Raw genomic sequence first — 19,154 nt, forward strand, 5'->3', positions numbered from 1 at the left:
TGAAGTTTTACTCTGGCATGCTGGCAGTGATGCTGCAGCAAAACATAAGTATGTGTTTGTAGTTTAAGATCCAGGGACCACAGCAGGAGAGAAGGGATGGACAACAGGACAGAGGATGACTTAAAATGACTGCAGCTTATAGACCAGACAATGCTCTCAGTGTGCACAGGTGCATACAAGGGAGGATTGGTTCCAGACAAGCAGTCGGCATAATGCTGGTCTGGCCACAATATGGGCTCTTCAGGCCCTTTCTGTCATGATGGCATACGGGTTTGTGTTGATGCAAAATGACTTTCTTGTGCTTTTTTCTTTTTTGTGTTGTGACGGTGCCAGCGTGAGAGGAGCTCTCGAGAGCATGTCAGTTAGGGTCGTCAGAAGTATTGATACCTTGATACTTTTTCAGTGCCACATTTTTAAAAGATAAAGTCGTTGTTCATTTTAAATGGAATAGTATCAAAAGAGTGGAAGCTTAAAAACAGAGAGTCAAGATTTTCAACACAAAACTGCAGCGAGAACAAAGACGTTAATCAGAGAAATCAGATGTTATTTTAAGTGAGCCAGCATGCACAACATCAGGACCCTCACACTGCTCAGTAGAAAAGAGACATCATTTATGTTAATTAAACTTTTGCTTTTTATCCTTTGGCAAAAAAAAAAAAGCCTGAACTTCAAAAACACTCTACACTCTATTTAATATGGTTAAAATTACAAGTGACATGATCTGACATTTTATTCATGTTGCCCTGCTCTAAACTGTATTTATCCATCCTGTGTGTGTGTGTGTGTGTGTGTGTGTGTGTGTGTGTAGGAGCATGGAGCATGGAGCAGAACAGCGGACCAGATCCATCCTCTCCCCTTCACAGCATGAACTCGGGCCTTAATTACCTCGGATATAAACACAAATTAGTCTGGAACACAAACAGAGGCCCGGCTATGAGTAATATCTTCATTTATACCCCATCATGTCCAATTACATAAGATATATCACCTAGATGCTAGGTTTAACTTGTCTGCTTGGTGTTGGCAGAGGGAAGATGAACATAAATTGCTGAAAACATGACAGTCTGAACACAGTCATTTTCCTGCAGCACACCATTCCCTCCCTGAAACTTAGATCAAACGATTTCCTCTCTGCACACACTGACAATCTGCATAACTTCCACTGATGTTACTGCTTTGTTGATGCTGCAGCAATGACTCCCAAGTGACTCCCACAACAAACAGAGGAGTGACTCAGTGCCCTCTGAAAAGGGGTGTACGACATGGTGGGAACAGCTAATACATGGAATGTTACCGACCTTTGAAGAGATTAGGAATGATGAAGCTGTGACATTGCCACATAAAATATGAGTGTTAAATCAAATTATAAAATGGAGTGCATTACCAGGTCTCAAATCAAAGACAGATTATAGTTTTTGAATGTTTGCTTTTGCTTTAATGCTTTGAAACTTAAATATTCCACTGTGATATAAAGGTATTTGTGTGTGTGGATTTATGGCTACTATGACTAAGGCTGAAGTTATTTAGGCAGGATGTGGCGTGTAAGAAAGGAGGAGATCAGAGGGCACCAGACGGAGATGAATGGTGTAGCGCCAGACAAAAGTTACTGCAGCTACTATTCAACAATCCATAGACTGTTTGATATGAATGTGAAAGACATAACGCAAGGCAAGAACTGTGGACGAAACTTAAAGAGGACTCTCCCTTCTTGCATCTCACATGACTGGACACGCATGTGGGGGACAAAAACAAAGACGGGTAACACAGTGGATTATTCTTCCTCCTCGATCTGGGTAAGATCTCTGCCTTTTTGTGTCGTTTTTTCCTGATATACCAATAGCGATCGATCGCCTTTTTTTCTGGAACATTTTTAGTTTTTCGTGATGAACTGAAGTGTTTTTGTTTGGGACAAACTGACGGCAGATTTCGTGTCTGGCTTCGGGATGTAAAAGGGCTAAAAAGACTATAAAAGAACATATTTCTGGACTCAGCAGGAACGTGTGCCAGGATCCTGTTTGTAGATTTCAGCTCTGCCTTCAACACGATCGTCGTTTGCTTCAGGACAAGTTCTCCCAGCTGAACATGCCTGACTCCACCTGCACCATCAAGCTCCTAAAGTTCGCGGACGACACCTCCTTCATTGGACTCATCTCTGGTGGGGACGAATCTGCCTACAGGTGGGAGATTGACCATCTGGTGACCTGGTGTGGTGATAACAACCTGGAGCTTAATGGAGATGGTTGTGGATTTTAGGAGGAACGTAACCACACCCGCCCCCATCACCATCAGTGACCATCATCAGCCAGGACCTCAAGTGGGAGCTGAACATCAACTCCCTCATCAAAAAGGGACAGCAGAGGTGTTCTTCCTGCTGCAGCTGCAGAAGTTCAACCTGCCAAACACAATGATGGTGCACTTACACCGCCATCGTTGAGTCCATTCTCACCTGCTCCATCACCGTCTGGTACGCTGCTGCCACTGCCAAGGACAAGGGCAGGCTGCAGCGTATCATCCGCTCTGCAGAGAGGGTGATTGGCTGCCATTTCTCAGGGCCTGTTCACCTCCAGGACCCTGAGGCGTGCAGGTTAGACTGTGGCAGACCCCTCCCACCCTGGACACAGACTCTTTAGGGCTTTTACACTGTCAGTTCAAGGCGGGATTGTTAAGCTTCTGCAACGCCAGAACGCTATTTAAAATCACACACTGGGGGAGCTGTACGGCGGCGTTGCATGGTCCAATGTAGAATGACAAAGGTGGCATGGGGTCTGGGCTTTGTTACGGCACTGAAGCTACTGCAGTGTAAAAAAGGCTTGTGAAACCCTCCCCTCCAGCAAGACGCTGCGGTCCACCAGGACCAACACCTCACGACACAGGAACAGTTCCTTCCCCTCTGCTGCCAGCCTCGTCAACAGCGTTTATTTAAATTAACATTTCGTTAGTTTTGGACTCTTAGTTTGTTTTGAATTCATAAAGGGTGGATGTGTTATTTTTGTTGTAATTAAATGTTCACTTGTCTTAACGAGCTGAGTGTATTTAAGTTACTTGCGTGTCTCACACAGTTTGATGACTTAAGTATGGCTATAAAAATTAACTCTGTTCTCAGTTTGATCTTTGTGTTTAAGAGTTTTATAGGTTTTCTTTGCTTGCAATAGAACCCCCTGAGCCTTTTAACATTGAAAAGAACGGAGTGTTACAAAGTATAATTAGATATTAGTTTAGATATTTTTTTCTGTCCTGAAGTAAAATTAATAATTTACCGTATCAGTGATTTCATATTTCTTAAAAATATCAAACCAAAAAAGTCACAAGATTTGTTGTTTGCAGTTTAAAAAGTGGCCTGTTCAATAAAAAGAACAAATAACTTAATAATAAACAAATATAATAATAAAATAATAAAAAACAAATAATAAAATAACTTCTTATCACTACAGCTCAACAAATTGTGTGTGCAAAGGGACAGACAGTTGCAGAAATAAAATTGTGTGTAGCTATATATAACCTGTGCAGCTTCAACTCTGTATTATCATGTTCTAATGCAATGAATTACACAAGTGAATGTAAAGAAATGCTAATAAAGTGTGGGTGTGTAAATCCCACCAATGCGTCACACATGTTGCAGAGGATATTCCTTTCGTACAATGAACATATTTTTCGTCTATCCCTCACACACAGTCCTGCAGCTATAAGTCAATGGAGCACATAATATATTATAATCCACTATTGGAAATAGTTCCCAACAACGACTCCCCTGGGAGAAATGTTTGATTAAATGTCCCCAACTCTTCATTTAAGAAAGAGAAGTTGCTGAGAATTAAAAAAGAAAGAGAAACTAATAACTGCATGTGTGATACATTTTTTTAAGTCTTCACTAGAAATGACCGGGCCTGGGCATGATTGCTATTGACCAACAGGGGACTCTGGAAAGTATTGATATTTGGTTTCAGTCGATTCATGGGATTAGTTTAAAAAAAAGAATCTGTTTTTTCCTTCAAATAAAAATGAACCTGTGGTCAGTTTGGATGTCAATATCAAAAGGGGCTGGACGATTTTGAAAAAAATATCTAATTGTGATTATTTTGACATTTACTGCAATGTCGATATGATTTGCAATATATTCAAGGGAGTGATCACTTTTACATCATTATCTTGTTTGCAGGGATCTGTACCAAGCAACGATATTTAATACTTTAATACTTGTCTGATGTGTGATGTGTTGGCCAGAACATCTCTGCAGAACAATATTTAAATTAAAATGGTATTTTAACACATTTTACCTTTGACAAATATTAACTCCTGTGATTTGAAAATTGCAGTAGGCCATGTTGCCATTTCGATAAAATTTCAATTAATTGTGCAGCTGTTATACCTATAGGGGCGCTGGATTAGCTCAGTTAAGCAATAGCCCACAATACAGAGGCAAAGTCCTCACCATCTGCTGCTGGTTCGACCCCGACATCGGCCCTTTTGTGCATGTCATCCCTACTCTCATTTGCCCACATTTCCTGTCACTCTTCTTTTGGAAGACAGGGTAAATATGAGAGGATATTGAAACCGCCAATGTGGGGGAGAAAGGGGGTGCAGGATAGCATGTAGACACAAAGCCCACGGGAATGCAGGGCATGAGGGGAAAAGAGAATTAGAGATAAAGAGGTAGAGAGAAAAAAAGAGGAGTAAACAGAAATGAAGGAGAGGGCTTGCTATGAGACTCGGGCTTTGGCTGCTTTTGTTATCAGTTTGAACAGAAATGTCAGAGCAGTGTGACATTCTCCCCTTCAGCTTCCCCTGCTGCCCAGCCATGCTGTGAAACTCATACCACACTGCTACAGACCACACACACACACACACACATTGTGGACAAGCACATAGACACACAGTCATCCAAAAAAGGGAAACTAACTCACACAACATGCACATACAGTTAAACTTCATTCACAGGACTGTAGAGATTGTTTTTGGAAGCCAGAGTGCTTGAGCATGAAAGTTGTGAACCACGAATATGAAGACAAATTTTAGCACAAAAATCGGCTAATTTGAACTATTAAAAACAAACGATGTGAGCTTAATATTGCTGACCTCTGTGGGAATCCTCATCTGAAAGGTCAAAGAGGCCACAGCAGACGGCAACAGTGGCTGCAAGCAGTGTTCACTTTGGCAGCTATTTTAGATTTAGTCTAGACTAAATTTGTACCCTTTATAGTTTAAGTCAACGACAACGCTGTCCAGTTTTAGTCGTCACATTTTAGTCATTGTTTTTAATCAAAATGTTTCTCTCTAAGATAATTAAACCAGCCTAATACAGGTATCAGACATTAGTATCAAGGTGAGTGCTTGAATCTGTAAAGCATCATTTGACTCTCTTAACACTTTTTATTGTGTAATATCGGTATATACCGTGGATAATCTAGCCTAGACCCTCCCACCAATTCTTTCACCTCATTTGTAGCCACAGGGCATCTCTCTGTCTCCCGTTACTACAGTGCATTGGCTTCACACGCCCCTCAACCAATTCAACCAGTTACAAGAATGTATTTCTTGTATGTTGACAGACAGGTTAAACGCACAGTGGGGGAAAAATATCAGGGATTTTGAATGCCCCAGAGCCCACCACTAACATTTTAGTTCCATCTCGTCTCCTACATAAAAACAAAACATACTTGTAGTCAGAATTTTTATCATCAACAATCTATTTTTAGCTCGTCAACATCTCGTCTTTGTCATGGAAAAGGTTGTTGATGAACATTTATCGTCATATTTTGAAGAGGAGGTCTGGGAAGGAGCTCTCTGATGAGGAGCAGGAAATAGGAGGAAACTGGCTTGTCCAGATTTAGAAGGGATTGCGAGTCGTTTCCTGCAGAGGAAACCTGGGCTCCCTGCTGACAACACTGTGAGTTTTGCCATTGTTATGTTTCATCTTCCTTTTCTTCCTTCCACCAGAAAATCTGCTTTGCTAATTATGAGAATAAACCAGTCCTGAGCCAACTTCCTTCACTGGCTTTGCGGGCTAATACTACTTATGGTGGCACCATAGCAACCATCTTCAGTTTCAACCTTGAATGCATAACACAGCTGTAATTTCTAGAACACAGGTGTCCAAATTATTAACTATGAAGGGCCAAAAAATGTATCTGGGTGGAGGGCTGTGGGCCAAACAAAATACATTATATGAAATTACATTAACAGTAATGCTGCTTCTGCTGCTTAACAGTAATTTTATTCCTTTGAGATGATAAAACATATTCTTCGGTTTGAGAGCATAAACATTTGAAAGGAAAGACACCTTTCTTAGAGAAAGTGCTGCTTGCATCTCAAAGTGCTTTGGGAAACAAATGGCTGGCTCGTTATCTTGCTCATTTTTTCAACATTTCCTCTTATCTGTATGAAAATGGTGAGTATTCCTAGCAGCTTGATGTGTTGCAGTTAATTTGCCACACAATCGCACGTCCTGCGATGTGTCTATTGCACATGCACTCATCACAGTTGCGATGGTTAAACGATTCTTCTTGCAGCCCTCACGCCGTCTTGACCTGCTGACTCGGGTGTTGGTGGGACAGTGGATCTCTGCTCACAGGAACTCCACAGCGCCCCACAATTACCCATGTAAAACTGTGGTCAGATATGGAACTGCTGCAAGCCCCCAAGTTAACAACTATAGGGAAATAAATCAGCCCCTGAATGTTGACCACACCTCGGCAGGCCAAACCAAAAGGAAAGTGGGCCAGACGTGGCTAGCAACCCTGTGCTAGAACCTAAATTATGTGTACCAAAATGTAGGCCTGATTGAGCAGAATGATTTACGTGCTTCAAGTCAGCAGGATTTATCAAGTGTCGAATCCTTCAGATTTCAAAAGAAAGTGGCACAAGATGCTTGCAGTTGTACAAGGTCACCATAGTCTGGTGTCATAAGTGATAGCTTCTACATCCATCACCAGGACAAACATATGTATCTTTTTCAGCAATGGATCACATGACCTTTTGTTCATCACAGGGTATTTCATAGCGCTGAACCAGTATACCTTTTGGAGTTTTCACTCAAAGAGAAAAGTGAGAAATGTTGTAAAATCTTGTCTCAGGCACTGTGAAAGGTTTTCTGATTTCCAGAACGTCTACGACAACCCCAATCTCAGCTGACGACGAGGACGGATAAAAGTCTGGCTCTGCATCTCTGTGGCTTCCTCACACAAAGCCATCCTTTCAAAACGGCTTCAACTGTCGAGGAAATGTATGGAGAACTGACAGGCTGTTGCATATAATTTGAATGACTGATTTATTACAAGTGAGATTATTGAGGCTGAACTGACATGTTGGCTAAGTACACTATTTAGTACACCGATCTGCAGGCATATGCCAGAAACAGTCTTCAGAGCTGCATCCCTCATCTTATCTCTTAGCTCAATTAGATCTGGCATCCATGGCAACGATAGGACCAAGGAGCTGTCAGATCATACTGCCTGAAAATAAAATCAAACCTCAGTTCATTTTCTTTTGCTCACTTTGGCTTATTCAGCAGAATATAATGCATTAAGGAAAAGGCAGCTAAAAGGAAGTTTGGGGAATAAAGGCCAGTGTTTATAGACTACATATATATTTATATGTTTAAAATGAAGAACACAGTATCAGATAATTGCATATACACCCTGTTCAATTCTATCACATCAAGCAAGAAGGTCTCTGGCGGATGATATCAGATCTAACCCAGTAATGTAAAATTAGGTTTTTTTTAAACGTAATCGTGCTGATGGTGCAGAAGTCAGAGTTTACTTGTCTCCTCAACAGAGTCTTAGTTTAGAGATACTACAATGATTCAGGTGTTCTGTGGCCTCTGGTCCTCACTGTGGCCAAACCATAGACTGTATAAAAAGATGGGCGACATGACAGCTCCCTAAAAGTGAAGCCAAACCCTCTCTAGCGCCCCCTGCTGACTGGCTGCAGTATAGGTCATAAAGCCCGCCTCCTCCATGTTAACAGATGGGACATGAGTCAAACTATAAAATCAAAATACATGTCAAATACATTTTTCTCAAACATGGTTTCAGTCGTTATAGTTAGTTCTTATCATGCTGATTTATGCCCAAGTGTTCATTTTTCTGACAAGTTTAGTTTTAATTAGTTATTTGATGCTGTCAAAATGATGATTGACAGCTCTGTTGACAAATACAGCTCCTGCAGCCGGTCAGTTCCGGATCAGCAGAGTGGAGGACGAACAGCGAGCGGAGACGCAACTAAAACAATCACTACAGTCATTGAAGTTTCCATACCTGTGAACGTTAACCTCAGACCAACACAGAGAAGCTGTTCTGCTGTTAAACACGCAAGATCCTTGCTGCTTTTTCGGTAAGTTAAGTGTGTGTGTTTTGGTTAGCGGAAGTGGCTACGCCCGCTTTACCCGCTGATCTCTACTGCGCAGACTCTGGCTCCAAATTACGTCACCATCGCAAGATGGCAGCGACTATCACGGGGGCTATTTTGGCATCACTTTCGTACAATGAGAGCAGATGGAGATGCGTCGTTCATCTGTTTATACAGTCATTGGGCTACACCAATAAGAGATGTATGCTGGGGATTTGTCATATGTGTTATTTCCTCCCAGCGGGCTCATTTTCTGTTTTTCTGGTCCTGGTAAGCATGGAGATACCATGTCAGCATGTAGGGTTGCATGTTGATTATGATGGGGAGTGCAAGCAAGCCACATTGTAGGAAAACACAGTAAAACATTAACATGTTCTCTACATAAGGTCTGTAATCCACAGAAGAAAATCAGACATATTAGCATAGCATAAAGAGTCTGTCTGTCTTTTTCTCTGACAGTTGGATTTCATGCTTCCAGCTCTGCAGGATCAAAACATCAAAATGGGTTCTCAGTTTGAATGCATCATTCTAACACGATTCAGTTGTGCGAGTTTGTCAGCCTATTATCTCTTTCTGTACAGCCAGTAATGACATGCTGATGCTTACCTAATATATAGCATTGCATAAGCAATAACAGCATTAGCAATTCATAACACCAGTTCAGCATGAAGTTGACAACCGCTCAGAATATCGCTCTATGGGAAGCTGTCTGTATGTGCCTGTGTGAATTAATGCATCTGTGTGTGTGTGTGTGTGTGTGTCCTTCCTCGGCCTGCCTGTTGACTGATCCCTCTTATCTGTGAAGCTCTGTTGGTGATTAAGGTTTTTGTCTGTTGGCTTTTTGTGCTAATGATGTGAGAACAAACATAGCGAGAAGCATCACAGAGTCTGCAGAGCAAAGGTTTTATTTCATCCTTTTGTTCAACGGTCTGTGCCTTCTACTTGTAACCACATGACGGGGACTTGTAATCAACAAATGTACAGTGTAACTCTACACAATGTCAACATGTTTGCTTTAGATACTTGACAGGTGGACCTGGGGGGCTGTTTCTCAGTGGATCAGTGAAACACAGTTCAAGGTGAGCAGCAGGGGCAGAGAGAGTGAAGCAACTGATTTTTGATAATTTCATCATCGGCACCATGTGCTGCAACTATGACAGTTGTGGGACTAAGAAAAACACACTTCACAGGGAGTTGCAGAAACTGGCAACAGTTAAGGCAAATAAAATCACCGTACTTTAATTATTTGATTATTTTTGGGCTTTTTGCCTTTTTGACAGGACAGCTGAAGAGAGACAGGAAGCATGGGGAGTAGAGAGTGGGGGATGACATGCACCAAACGATCAGCAGACCGGGAGTTGAACCTGCGATCAGTGCGTTGAGGACTGTAGCCTCTGAACATGGACCGCCTGCTCCGCCAACTGAGCTAAATTTTTAAAGGACAAGAGCAAGTCTTTAATTTCCAGAGATCTACCACAATGTCTCACTAAAGAAACTAATTTTCATGTCCCCTTGGTGTATAAACTCAGATCTAGATCCACGGGCCAGTATAGACAACAAAAGAGACAAACAGGCCCAGGCAGTGAGCAGTTTGTCCAGGATGTGACCGCCTCCACAATTCACACACAAGCATCATGACATATATATAACCATTGTTGGCTGACTGACAATCATTCACACCACAGCTGGACACAGATAGAATAAAAACATTTTAAATCTCAATGTTCCCTTCTTTAAAGACCACACACTCAGGACACTCTAATGCAAACACAACCAGCTTATTATGTAGAGGTGGCAGTGGGTTAGCAAAGTAGAACTTTACTCGCATAGAAAAACTGTAAATTCAAAGTGCATTTATTTATATTTTCTACAGAGGGCACAGCTGTCACCTCGCAAAAAAAAAGAAAAAAGATAGAAGTGACAGCAGCTCAGAAGAGAAAAGAAAGCTACTGTGGCAAAATGACATCTGAGAAAGCGTTAAGATTTACAGTAGAGGCTGGAGGAGAGGAGTCTCTCAAAGCCTCTGCCTGACTGAGAGCCTCAAAGTGATTCATACTGAAACACTTGACCATTAGACGAGGAGGGGGGGGGGAAGGTAATGCAGAGTCTCTATGCAGTAACAATCTATCAGCACATTGATCATCTGAATCGGATAACTGTCAATACATTTTTGCTTTTTTATTTCTTCAAAGCACATAAAATCTTACGCTGGCTTTTTTCAGACAGAGAAGAAGGAGAGGATGTGATGATTTGGTTTTAATCCAAATAAAGTCTGAAGGCAAAGAATTTCAGAGTAAACTTTAATTACACTTATGTATCCCTATATATTTAATAAAGGGGGCAATGAGTCAAGTATGTATAATATAAAGTAATATAGTACTTGAGTCATATAAAACCATAGGAATATTAGTACTAAGAAGCAAGTATGTAGTGGCAAGCTGTCCAAAATAAAGGTTGTTGAGATGTGGCCGTTTAAACCACTGATGAGACCAAATATAAATCCTGCACTCGTAGTTGGTCGACTCCTGTGGGATTGTTTTTCACTTAAAGTTCGAGATACCTTTCTGAATGCTGAATTACAACGTGGGGATGCAGAGACTCACAATCCCATCTGTGACTGGCACCGTGAAACGTATATCTACTGGATTCAGATTCAAGAATCCTGCCTGCTTTATTTTAATCTTAGAGTTTATCTTTACACACACAAGAAGACAAAGGCATGTATGTAGAAAACACAATACTGCAGCTAACAACATCAGATGATACTGGTATTGTCAGTCAGATATGTGTTTATGTGTCTTTATTCCACAAAGTGTCGACAGGTTTTAGTTCAGGTGCAGCAGAGAGGGGAAAGGTAGAACGAGGGTGTTATACGTGCTATATGAAGGTGTTTGCAGCTACGGTGAGCAGGGCATCTTTTGAGTTATTATACTTTAGTCATACGATTCAATGTGTAGAAAAAAAGAGGTTGTGTTGCCTACAGCCTTTTTATTGTCATATTTCTATAAAGTATATATGGAGGAGTGGAGGGCAGGTCATAGCAGATATTGCTGTCCATCACACTGCCGCAGTGTCTTTTCAGATACCAGCAGACGATAGTCTTTCAATTGCTTTCACATACACAGCCCTTACTTCACTATAACTAAAAAAACACTAAATGATATATAACTTATATAAAAGATAAATTAGTTAATGTTGAAGAAAATTGTAACATATTTCCTGAGACAAAAAGCTGAGAACCACAATAAAACACTTTTATATGTAGATATGATAGTTTGCATTATGTTTGAGTCAAAGGTATGCTTAGATATATATTACATCTTATTATCACTATATACAGCATTACAATAAGGAAGGTCCCTGATGGAAGCTGTTTGTAAGCCCTAAAGCTGCAGATAAAAACGGAGTGACTAATGAGACTGATGCCTGAAACAATAACACTGTAGCCTCAAGATATAAGAGGGCAGGCGATCTTCTCAAGGGCCTCTGCAGAACTCAGATAATGATAATGTAAAACATAATGAGGTCCAGAGCTGATGTCTGTTTTACAGTAAATGTATTATAAAGGTCTGTGTGCTGTGCTATGTCTCCATCACCACAACATGTACAAACCAGCCGGCTCAGGACACAACTGTAGACTTCATCAACACATCCACACCTGGTCTCAGATCAGAGAACACCTCGAGTGTAGCAATCATAGCGTGTGTGATATTGCTGTCCAACTAAATCCAATAACAGCCCAGTTCCCTCCAGGGTCCTTCAATATAACAATGTCACCTACCGTTTGGGGATCCCTCGAGCACCTCTCCTGTGTAACGCGTCTCTTTGAAGATGGGCCGGTTGTCGTTTTGGTCGATGACAGTGATCATGAGAACGGCCGGTCCCTCAACGAGGTTTCCATCGAAGTCTGTTGTTGAAACTTCCAGCTGTGAATGAAAAGATAAAGGAGTTTATTTCCCACAATGAACAGAGTTTTCTGGGTGTAACTCTTATTTTCAGAATCTCCACTTAAGTGTAGGTGCCACAAAAACAACCCACAAGTTATTTTAGTTAAAGTCAGTGGTCTTTATCTTCCTCACAGACATCACTGCAATTTACGCTATCTCCCTCTACAGATGACAATGACGCTTAAAAGCTTAATTTTCTGTCTTATGCAGATAAACACAGATGCAATTATTCTATCTCTGCTGCCAGTAGTGAGCAATTTCCCTGAATTACAATAACAAAATGATTTGTTCCCATATGACCGTCAAGTACCCGAGCATTAAGTGTATAGCTCCTTAACATTTGCCATTAAATAAATCTTATTTAATATTAAAGTTGCCTTGTGATGACTCAGCAGAAATGAATATTTCTATCTGATAAGGACTCTTTCCTACTTTTGTTATTTTCTGTGACTGTTTCCATCATCCGTTATCGAAACCACTTATCCTGTTCAGGGTCACAGTGGGGCTGAAGCAGATCCCGTTTGTTATTGGGCAAGAGGCGGGGTACACCCTGGACTGATCGCAGGGCTTCTATTACTGTTTATTGGTTTATAATTTCCCTGCATATGTCTGACTCTCCGGATCCTTTACGGAAACTTTGGATGAACATAAACCTTTCTGTTGAGCCTGTTAATATTACTCCTCTCCTCTTCTCTACCTGCTTCACCTTGTCTGCTGCTCCACCGGTGGATCCCCCCCCCCATCGGGCCACATCACATATTTATGAATCCAGCTTTTCACATATTCTGCAGCATTGCATTGCAATCATCCAAACAGCAGAAATGTGCACACTATCAGTTCAGCAAACAAGCAGCTTTAAATTATGAGTTGGACAACCCTGTGAGGTCAGGTCAGTTTACCTTCTCTGCTTTATTTATACGTTTTCTATCTTTCCAACATTTTGCAGCAAGAGTCGCCATGTTAGATTTTACCACTGAAGATGGGAATATGTATGATTAAAACTGTAACAATAACAGCTACTGTCATTGTGCCAAAATATTTGTTGAATCTTGAAATCTGAAACAAACCTCCGTCTCAGTGAGACCATATCTAGGCATGCTCACAATATGTAAAAGTAAATGGACTGCACTTACATAGTGCTTTCTGGCCACAATTACAAGCTACTTTTACACGACATGTCACATCCACACACACATTCACAAACTGATGGCAAAGACTGCCCGACTGTCAATCAGTCTTCACATTCACACACACCTGGCTGTGCCACCGGGAGCAATTTGGGTGTTCAGCAATTCAGTGTTTTGCACACTTCGACATGTAAGACTGATGGAGCTGGGGATCGAACACACAACTTTCCGGTTGAAAGATGTTGGACTCTACACTGAGTCACAGTCGCCCCTATAAAGATATAATATTCACCGTATGAGTTTAATATTTTAAGATGCCAAAATTTGCCAATTATCATCGAACACAAGTTTTGTCGGTTAAGTATTAACTGATAAAGTTTGGATTAAATGAAATGCTAAAGCTGAATAATTCATCCAGACAGGGACATGGATATGTTAACAGGGTATCGTGGCATCAATTTCATAATTGTTGAGACATTTCACCGACAACCGAAAATGCCAACTGCATGGTGGCACCCCATGAAAATGTGATTCGGAGTCATCTCAAGGAAGAAAGATTTCTGTCCAAGATTTTATGGCAATCCATCAAATACTAAAGATCAGTCTGAGCAAAGGTGGTGCTTCAATGGCTAAAATTGAAAGTGGTGCCTAAAGTAACTATACACACAAAGTGTACAGAGATTAAATATGTTGTCTGTGTCAAGTGACTCTTACAGTTGTTTACTTGTTAAGTATCGTACTAACTCCTTTATTGTGTTGACATAGAAAGAAGGTTTCGGGTTCAACAGACCATTGACACACAAATCTTTTTTGCACTTATTAGCTTGTTGACAAGCTCCACATGCTTGGGGCTAGTAGCAGGGCAGAAGTCAAAGCACAGCGCTCACGATGCATAATGCTTGCTAAACAGTTCAAACTTAACTTGACTTCTTGAAGTGTTTTTCACTGTGACTACTACCGGGAGCATTTGAGATATATTTACAAGCTTTTTTCAAAAATACAAGAAGAAGAATTATTTTTATTCCTTATTTTTTAGATGAGGTAGAGAGAGAGAGTTGCGACATCGCAATGGCGGATCATGGAGCATATTGGACCTCCACTGACGCGACTCTCTGTCTATACGGCTCTGGTTACTTTGTTTGGGGAGTAGGCGGGGCTGCTCCTCCGCTGTCCTCGCCTACATCTGCAGCACACACCTGCTTTCAAACACGTTGTCATCGGCCTCATAGGGACAGTGCCTCCACTTCAGTCATCTGCTTTTAAAGGTTTTTCATGCCGTGAACGGATATCCAACTTTTCGTGGTTGATCCATCTACCTTTACTAATCTTTTAGGTGAGTTTAGGAGGGATGAGGTCACCACAGCCATAAGTCAACTTAACAGCAGCAAATCTCCGGGTCCTGATGGCCTGCTGGCTGAATTTTATTAACTTAATCTCGATGACGTCAGCGATGCCCTAACATCTGCTTTCAATGAAGGTTTTAAGAATGGAGTAATGCATAACTCCTTTTATCATGGTATAATGTGTTCGCTTCATAGACACTAATTATAAAATTGTAGCCAAGAGGTAACACAACGCCCACAAAAGCGCACATTGACCCGATGAGGTCAGCCAAATACGAGGTTTTGACTTAGTCTTGTTATCTATGGTCTTAAATGTATCTTGTGTGTAAGAAACGTTCTGAACTGTACTCTCTTTAGTTGAACACACATAGATTGAAGTCTCGGAAAGAAAGTGGTATGGTTTTTAAAATGCTATCTCCAGCACATTTGGGCACAAAGACTGAGGCTACAGACGAAAAATGAACATACCATTTCATGTATATATGAAACGGCACTCAGAGTGCTACTGACTGGGCACGTTATAACCTGTATGGTGCCAGTGCTGATTGCCTTGGGATTGAGACCACTGCTGATATAATCTAAGCTTGTATGCTACTAGAAATCCGATCTTCAGATGAGGCAATGCGCACTATGAAGTCACTGATCTGTATCCTATAAAGATACTACTGTAAGTAATGACATTACCTCCATTTCAATCTTAATCTGTGGCTAAAGAGATCCCTGCGCTTTCTTTATTAGCACCGGAGCAGAGCTGGACAGACTCATCACAGAACGATAGAGCTGGCGAGAGAGCTTCCTCTTTTATCTGCAGCATCACATTAGCAGCCTTTCCTCTTCCTATCAGTAATGCATGACATCACGAAACCTCTGTATCACACGGGTCATCCCACTCCACTCCCTCTCCCCCACTCCTCCGTCTTCCCCTTCCTTTGTCCTCCTATGTGTCTGTCACTATGGCGCCTACAGCGTATGGTGTAACGGCAGTAATGGCACACATGCAGCTGAACTAAGTGTTTTAGGTGTAGGGAGTCTAATGGTTTCATACATCATCTCATCCTCCTCTCTCCTCCTCTCTGCCTTGAGAATGAACCACAGGAGGCTTTCCTTGAGAGGGACCATTTCCCCCTCTGGATCCATCCTGCACAACTGCTGACTCTCACATAATCTTGTTCTCAAACTCGCATGTATTTCCACGCAACTCAGCGATCAGCTCACACACACATACACACAGTCTCACACTTGCTTGAGGCATGTTATACAACGGTAACAAGCGCACAGAGATCTGCATGGCAAAAGAATGACTCTCCTTTGCCAACAAGCATATGAACGGATGACTTCACTCGCTCGCACACACACATGTGGAGTCTAGCTTTTCTTCTCAGCATGTCTGAGCTGTAATGAGCACATTAGCTGTGAGCATCGGATCATTTGAATGGGGATCGCACCAACAGCACAGCAATAACCTGTTTGGAAGACGAAGTGAATACATAATCAAACACGTATCGTCTCATGGCAAAGAAAATGTGTCGAACAAAGCCAGACATGAACAGCTTCTTAGAGATACAGAGGAACACGTCTTTGTCTAGGCTCCATGCCACATACATGATACTTATTCTGGATTTTGAATATGCAGTGCATTCACTATGAAAAGTAAAATAGGATAGTATGCACTCAGATTATGCAGTGTAAATTGCCTTTAGTTTGGAGCGTTGTGTTGATGTAAGTAACTGTTATAACACAATGCAGGATGGAAGGTAGAAGCAACTTCGAGTAAGAAAAACCAATTTGCACATGGCGGTGAGACAGCTTCAGGAAGTTTTCAGGTGTAATTATAATGAAAAGAAACAATGAAATGAAGGGTCTTAGAAAGAGACATGCTAGTAAGTTAAATACGTGTCTCCTCTGTAGCTTCCTTTAACAGTTGATTTCAAACTCAATTTTCCTAAACATAGAAACACATGAGGACAAACTGCTGTGGGTGAAGGTCATGAACGCCTTCTCAGAGTATGATACATGTCAGTTAAGCATTTATTGAATTATTATACATCAATAAATTGATAAGAACATACAGTTTTGATTACTGACTGTAAATATATTAAGGGGGGAATTCACTAAGAATGAATTGCGGCCGCTGATGGCTCCATAAATTGTGCATCAATAGCCCCCTGCTATCTGCTCTGTCTCAAGGTCCGAAGCACAATGTCCTGATGATATTTAAACGCACAGTTTCACAGATTCGTGCAGTTTCCTCTTGTTTTGTGTCTGATTGTGGAGAGAAGCTGTCTGCACCTCCTCTCTCTGCTCTCATGCTTTAACTGAGCTCCACACTGACGGATCTCAACTCCATGCACAGATGGATGATGAGCAGGGAGAGGAGGGGGCAGCTCTTTGAACAGTTTGTTGGAACGTCCAGACTTGACAGGTGTTTACTGGTTTTACTCGCGGTAATGCAGCTTCATTTTTTCAACGAGCACGCAGCAGCAGCTCGTCCAGATAATAATCCACGTCACGGCTGCAGACCATCTCCATGTGGACAAAGTGTGCCCGTGTGCTTGGGCTGAGCGTCGCACAGCCCCTGACTGATTAATTAATTATAATAATAATTATAATATATTATTGACAATATATTATTGTTTTTACAGACAAAAAATTATATAAATAAATTTTTTGACGACACAAAAGGTGGAATTGTCGTCATGATCAGTGGAAATGTGACACTGCGCTACAGTGCCCACCAGCTCTCTGCATGCGGTAATATTTTCACTCTAACTGTGCGGTGCTGTTAGCGCTGCTGTTAGTGAATAGGACGATTTTTGCCATGAGGCTCAGTTGCATAGAAAGGGGCCGAATTTGCCCCGAATGATAACTAATTTAAATACGCGCAAACAGCAACGGAGCACAGAAATGCTATTTGCGCTGCAGTGCCTTTTGGGGTGCATTCAACCCTCTGTGTGTGCTTGGAGAATGAGGCTTTTGGGTCATTTGCACAGGTTTTGCGGGCGCGAAAGCCACGCAATCCTTTAGTGAATTCCCCCCTTTATTTGATAATAATGGGACAGACCTCTCTTGTCCTCTGTCTCTGCTTGCTTCCTACATTACTCTCATTTATTCAAACAGATTTAAAAATCATGCTTGCTCCGTGTTTTGATGGAACAGAGACCAAAATAAAATGTAAATGCTGCTAAATGGTTATCATGTATATTTTTATAACTGTCTTAAACCAGTCTTAAATCTCTTACAGAGACCATTTTTCTTACCCTGCAGGTTTTATGTGAAGCAGTGAGTGTGATTAAACAGCTGTGTTCGCAACAGTGGGAATATTCATCACATAGAATTTAGTAAAAGCAGCGTACCCTTCCACACGCTTCACTCATCCTGGCACACTATCTGCTGGAGGGGCTAGCTCTTCTCTAATAGGTCTTTTTGTTGCACTAGTTTATGAAGAATCCTCAGGGGTCCTTATTGGATGGATGCTTAAGCAAATTCTCACCTATGCACCCTCTTTTCTCTTACAGAGCCTTGCATAATGAAAGAATGCAAATTGTATGTGCATATGATCTTGTCTGTGCATACAAGGTTGCATGTTTTGTGCATATATGTAGGTACTGTCTATTAAGCATGTGGGGATATGTGGAACACATCTTCAGAGACCCAATCAACCTCCAGCATGTAGCATGTATAAGTTATACAGCACATACCTTACAGACAAGCATCATCAGTCACTTCTACCTCGGGGGAACTGGAGGGGAGTCTAACAGTCAAAGTTGGATTAGAAGTCACGACTAAACAGTAGAGAATATAAAATATTCTGACTTGTTAAGAAGTCTTAAATGTAATTAATTCTAAGTTATTGATTTTGTGTGCATCAATGTGCACAGAAAAACCCATTACAGTCCCTAAATGCACTGAATCATGATGTTCCAGTGTGTTTGTGTGTGTGTGTGTTGTAGATTAGTGGCAGAAGTTTAAGTCAGACCCGAGGCACTGCATTCCTCACACGGCTCATCACTTGCCTGTTAGCGAAATGAGGAGGCTATTTTGTCTCTATCACGGATCATGGAGAAACATTTTCTCAAGTTGAAAATTAGCATCTATGTGGCAGTGATTTCATTTAGAGGGAAAATTGCTTATTAAAAAGAAGACGGGCCTGTTCACGCCCGAGCAGCAGCAGTCAGTCACAGAGGAGATGATAAACTCTGTGACCATCACCTCTGTGTTTACTGGCTGACCTGGTCCCACCTTCCGTGTGAAGACCTGTGACTACAGGCCAACCTGTCTGTTAACATTACAGGAGTCAGTGAAAGCATCTCTCTCCTGCAGCCTCTCTCTCCTCTCACTCAGCTTTTAGCCCCGAGAAGGTGTCGGAAAAGCTTTAGCACGGCAATTTTCCC

The 19,154-nt window shown here is 41.5% G+C and overlaps 1 protein-coding gene across 1 annotated transcript in view; it reads right to left on the minus strand.

The window, feature by feature from the left end:
• cdh13 (cadherin 13, H-cadherin (heart)) overlaps positions 1-19,154 on the minus strand; it is a 367,968-nt gene that overhangs the window by 170,041 nt on the left and 178,773 nt on the right. Inside the window, exon 7 of the mRNA XM_069686880.1 lies at positions 12,128-12,272. Within this exon, the coding sequence (XP_069542981.1) occupies positions 12,128-12,272 (145 nt within the window). The remainder of the gene's footprint in view (positions 1-12,127; positions 12,273-19,154) is intronic.

The sequence above is a fragment of the Semicossyphus pulcher genome, unplaced genomic scaffold (assembly GCF_022749685.1).
Source record: "Semicossyphus pulcher isolate SPU_LCO1_2020_fin unplaced genomic scaffold, fSemPul1.0.p SCAF_8, whole genome shotgun sequence".
Taxonomy (NCBI): domain Eukaryota; kingdom Metazoa; phylum Chordata; class Actinopteri; order Labriformes; family Labridae; genus Semicossyphus; species Semicossyphus pulcher.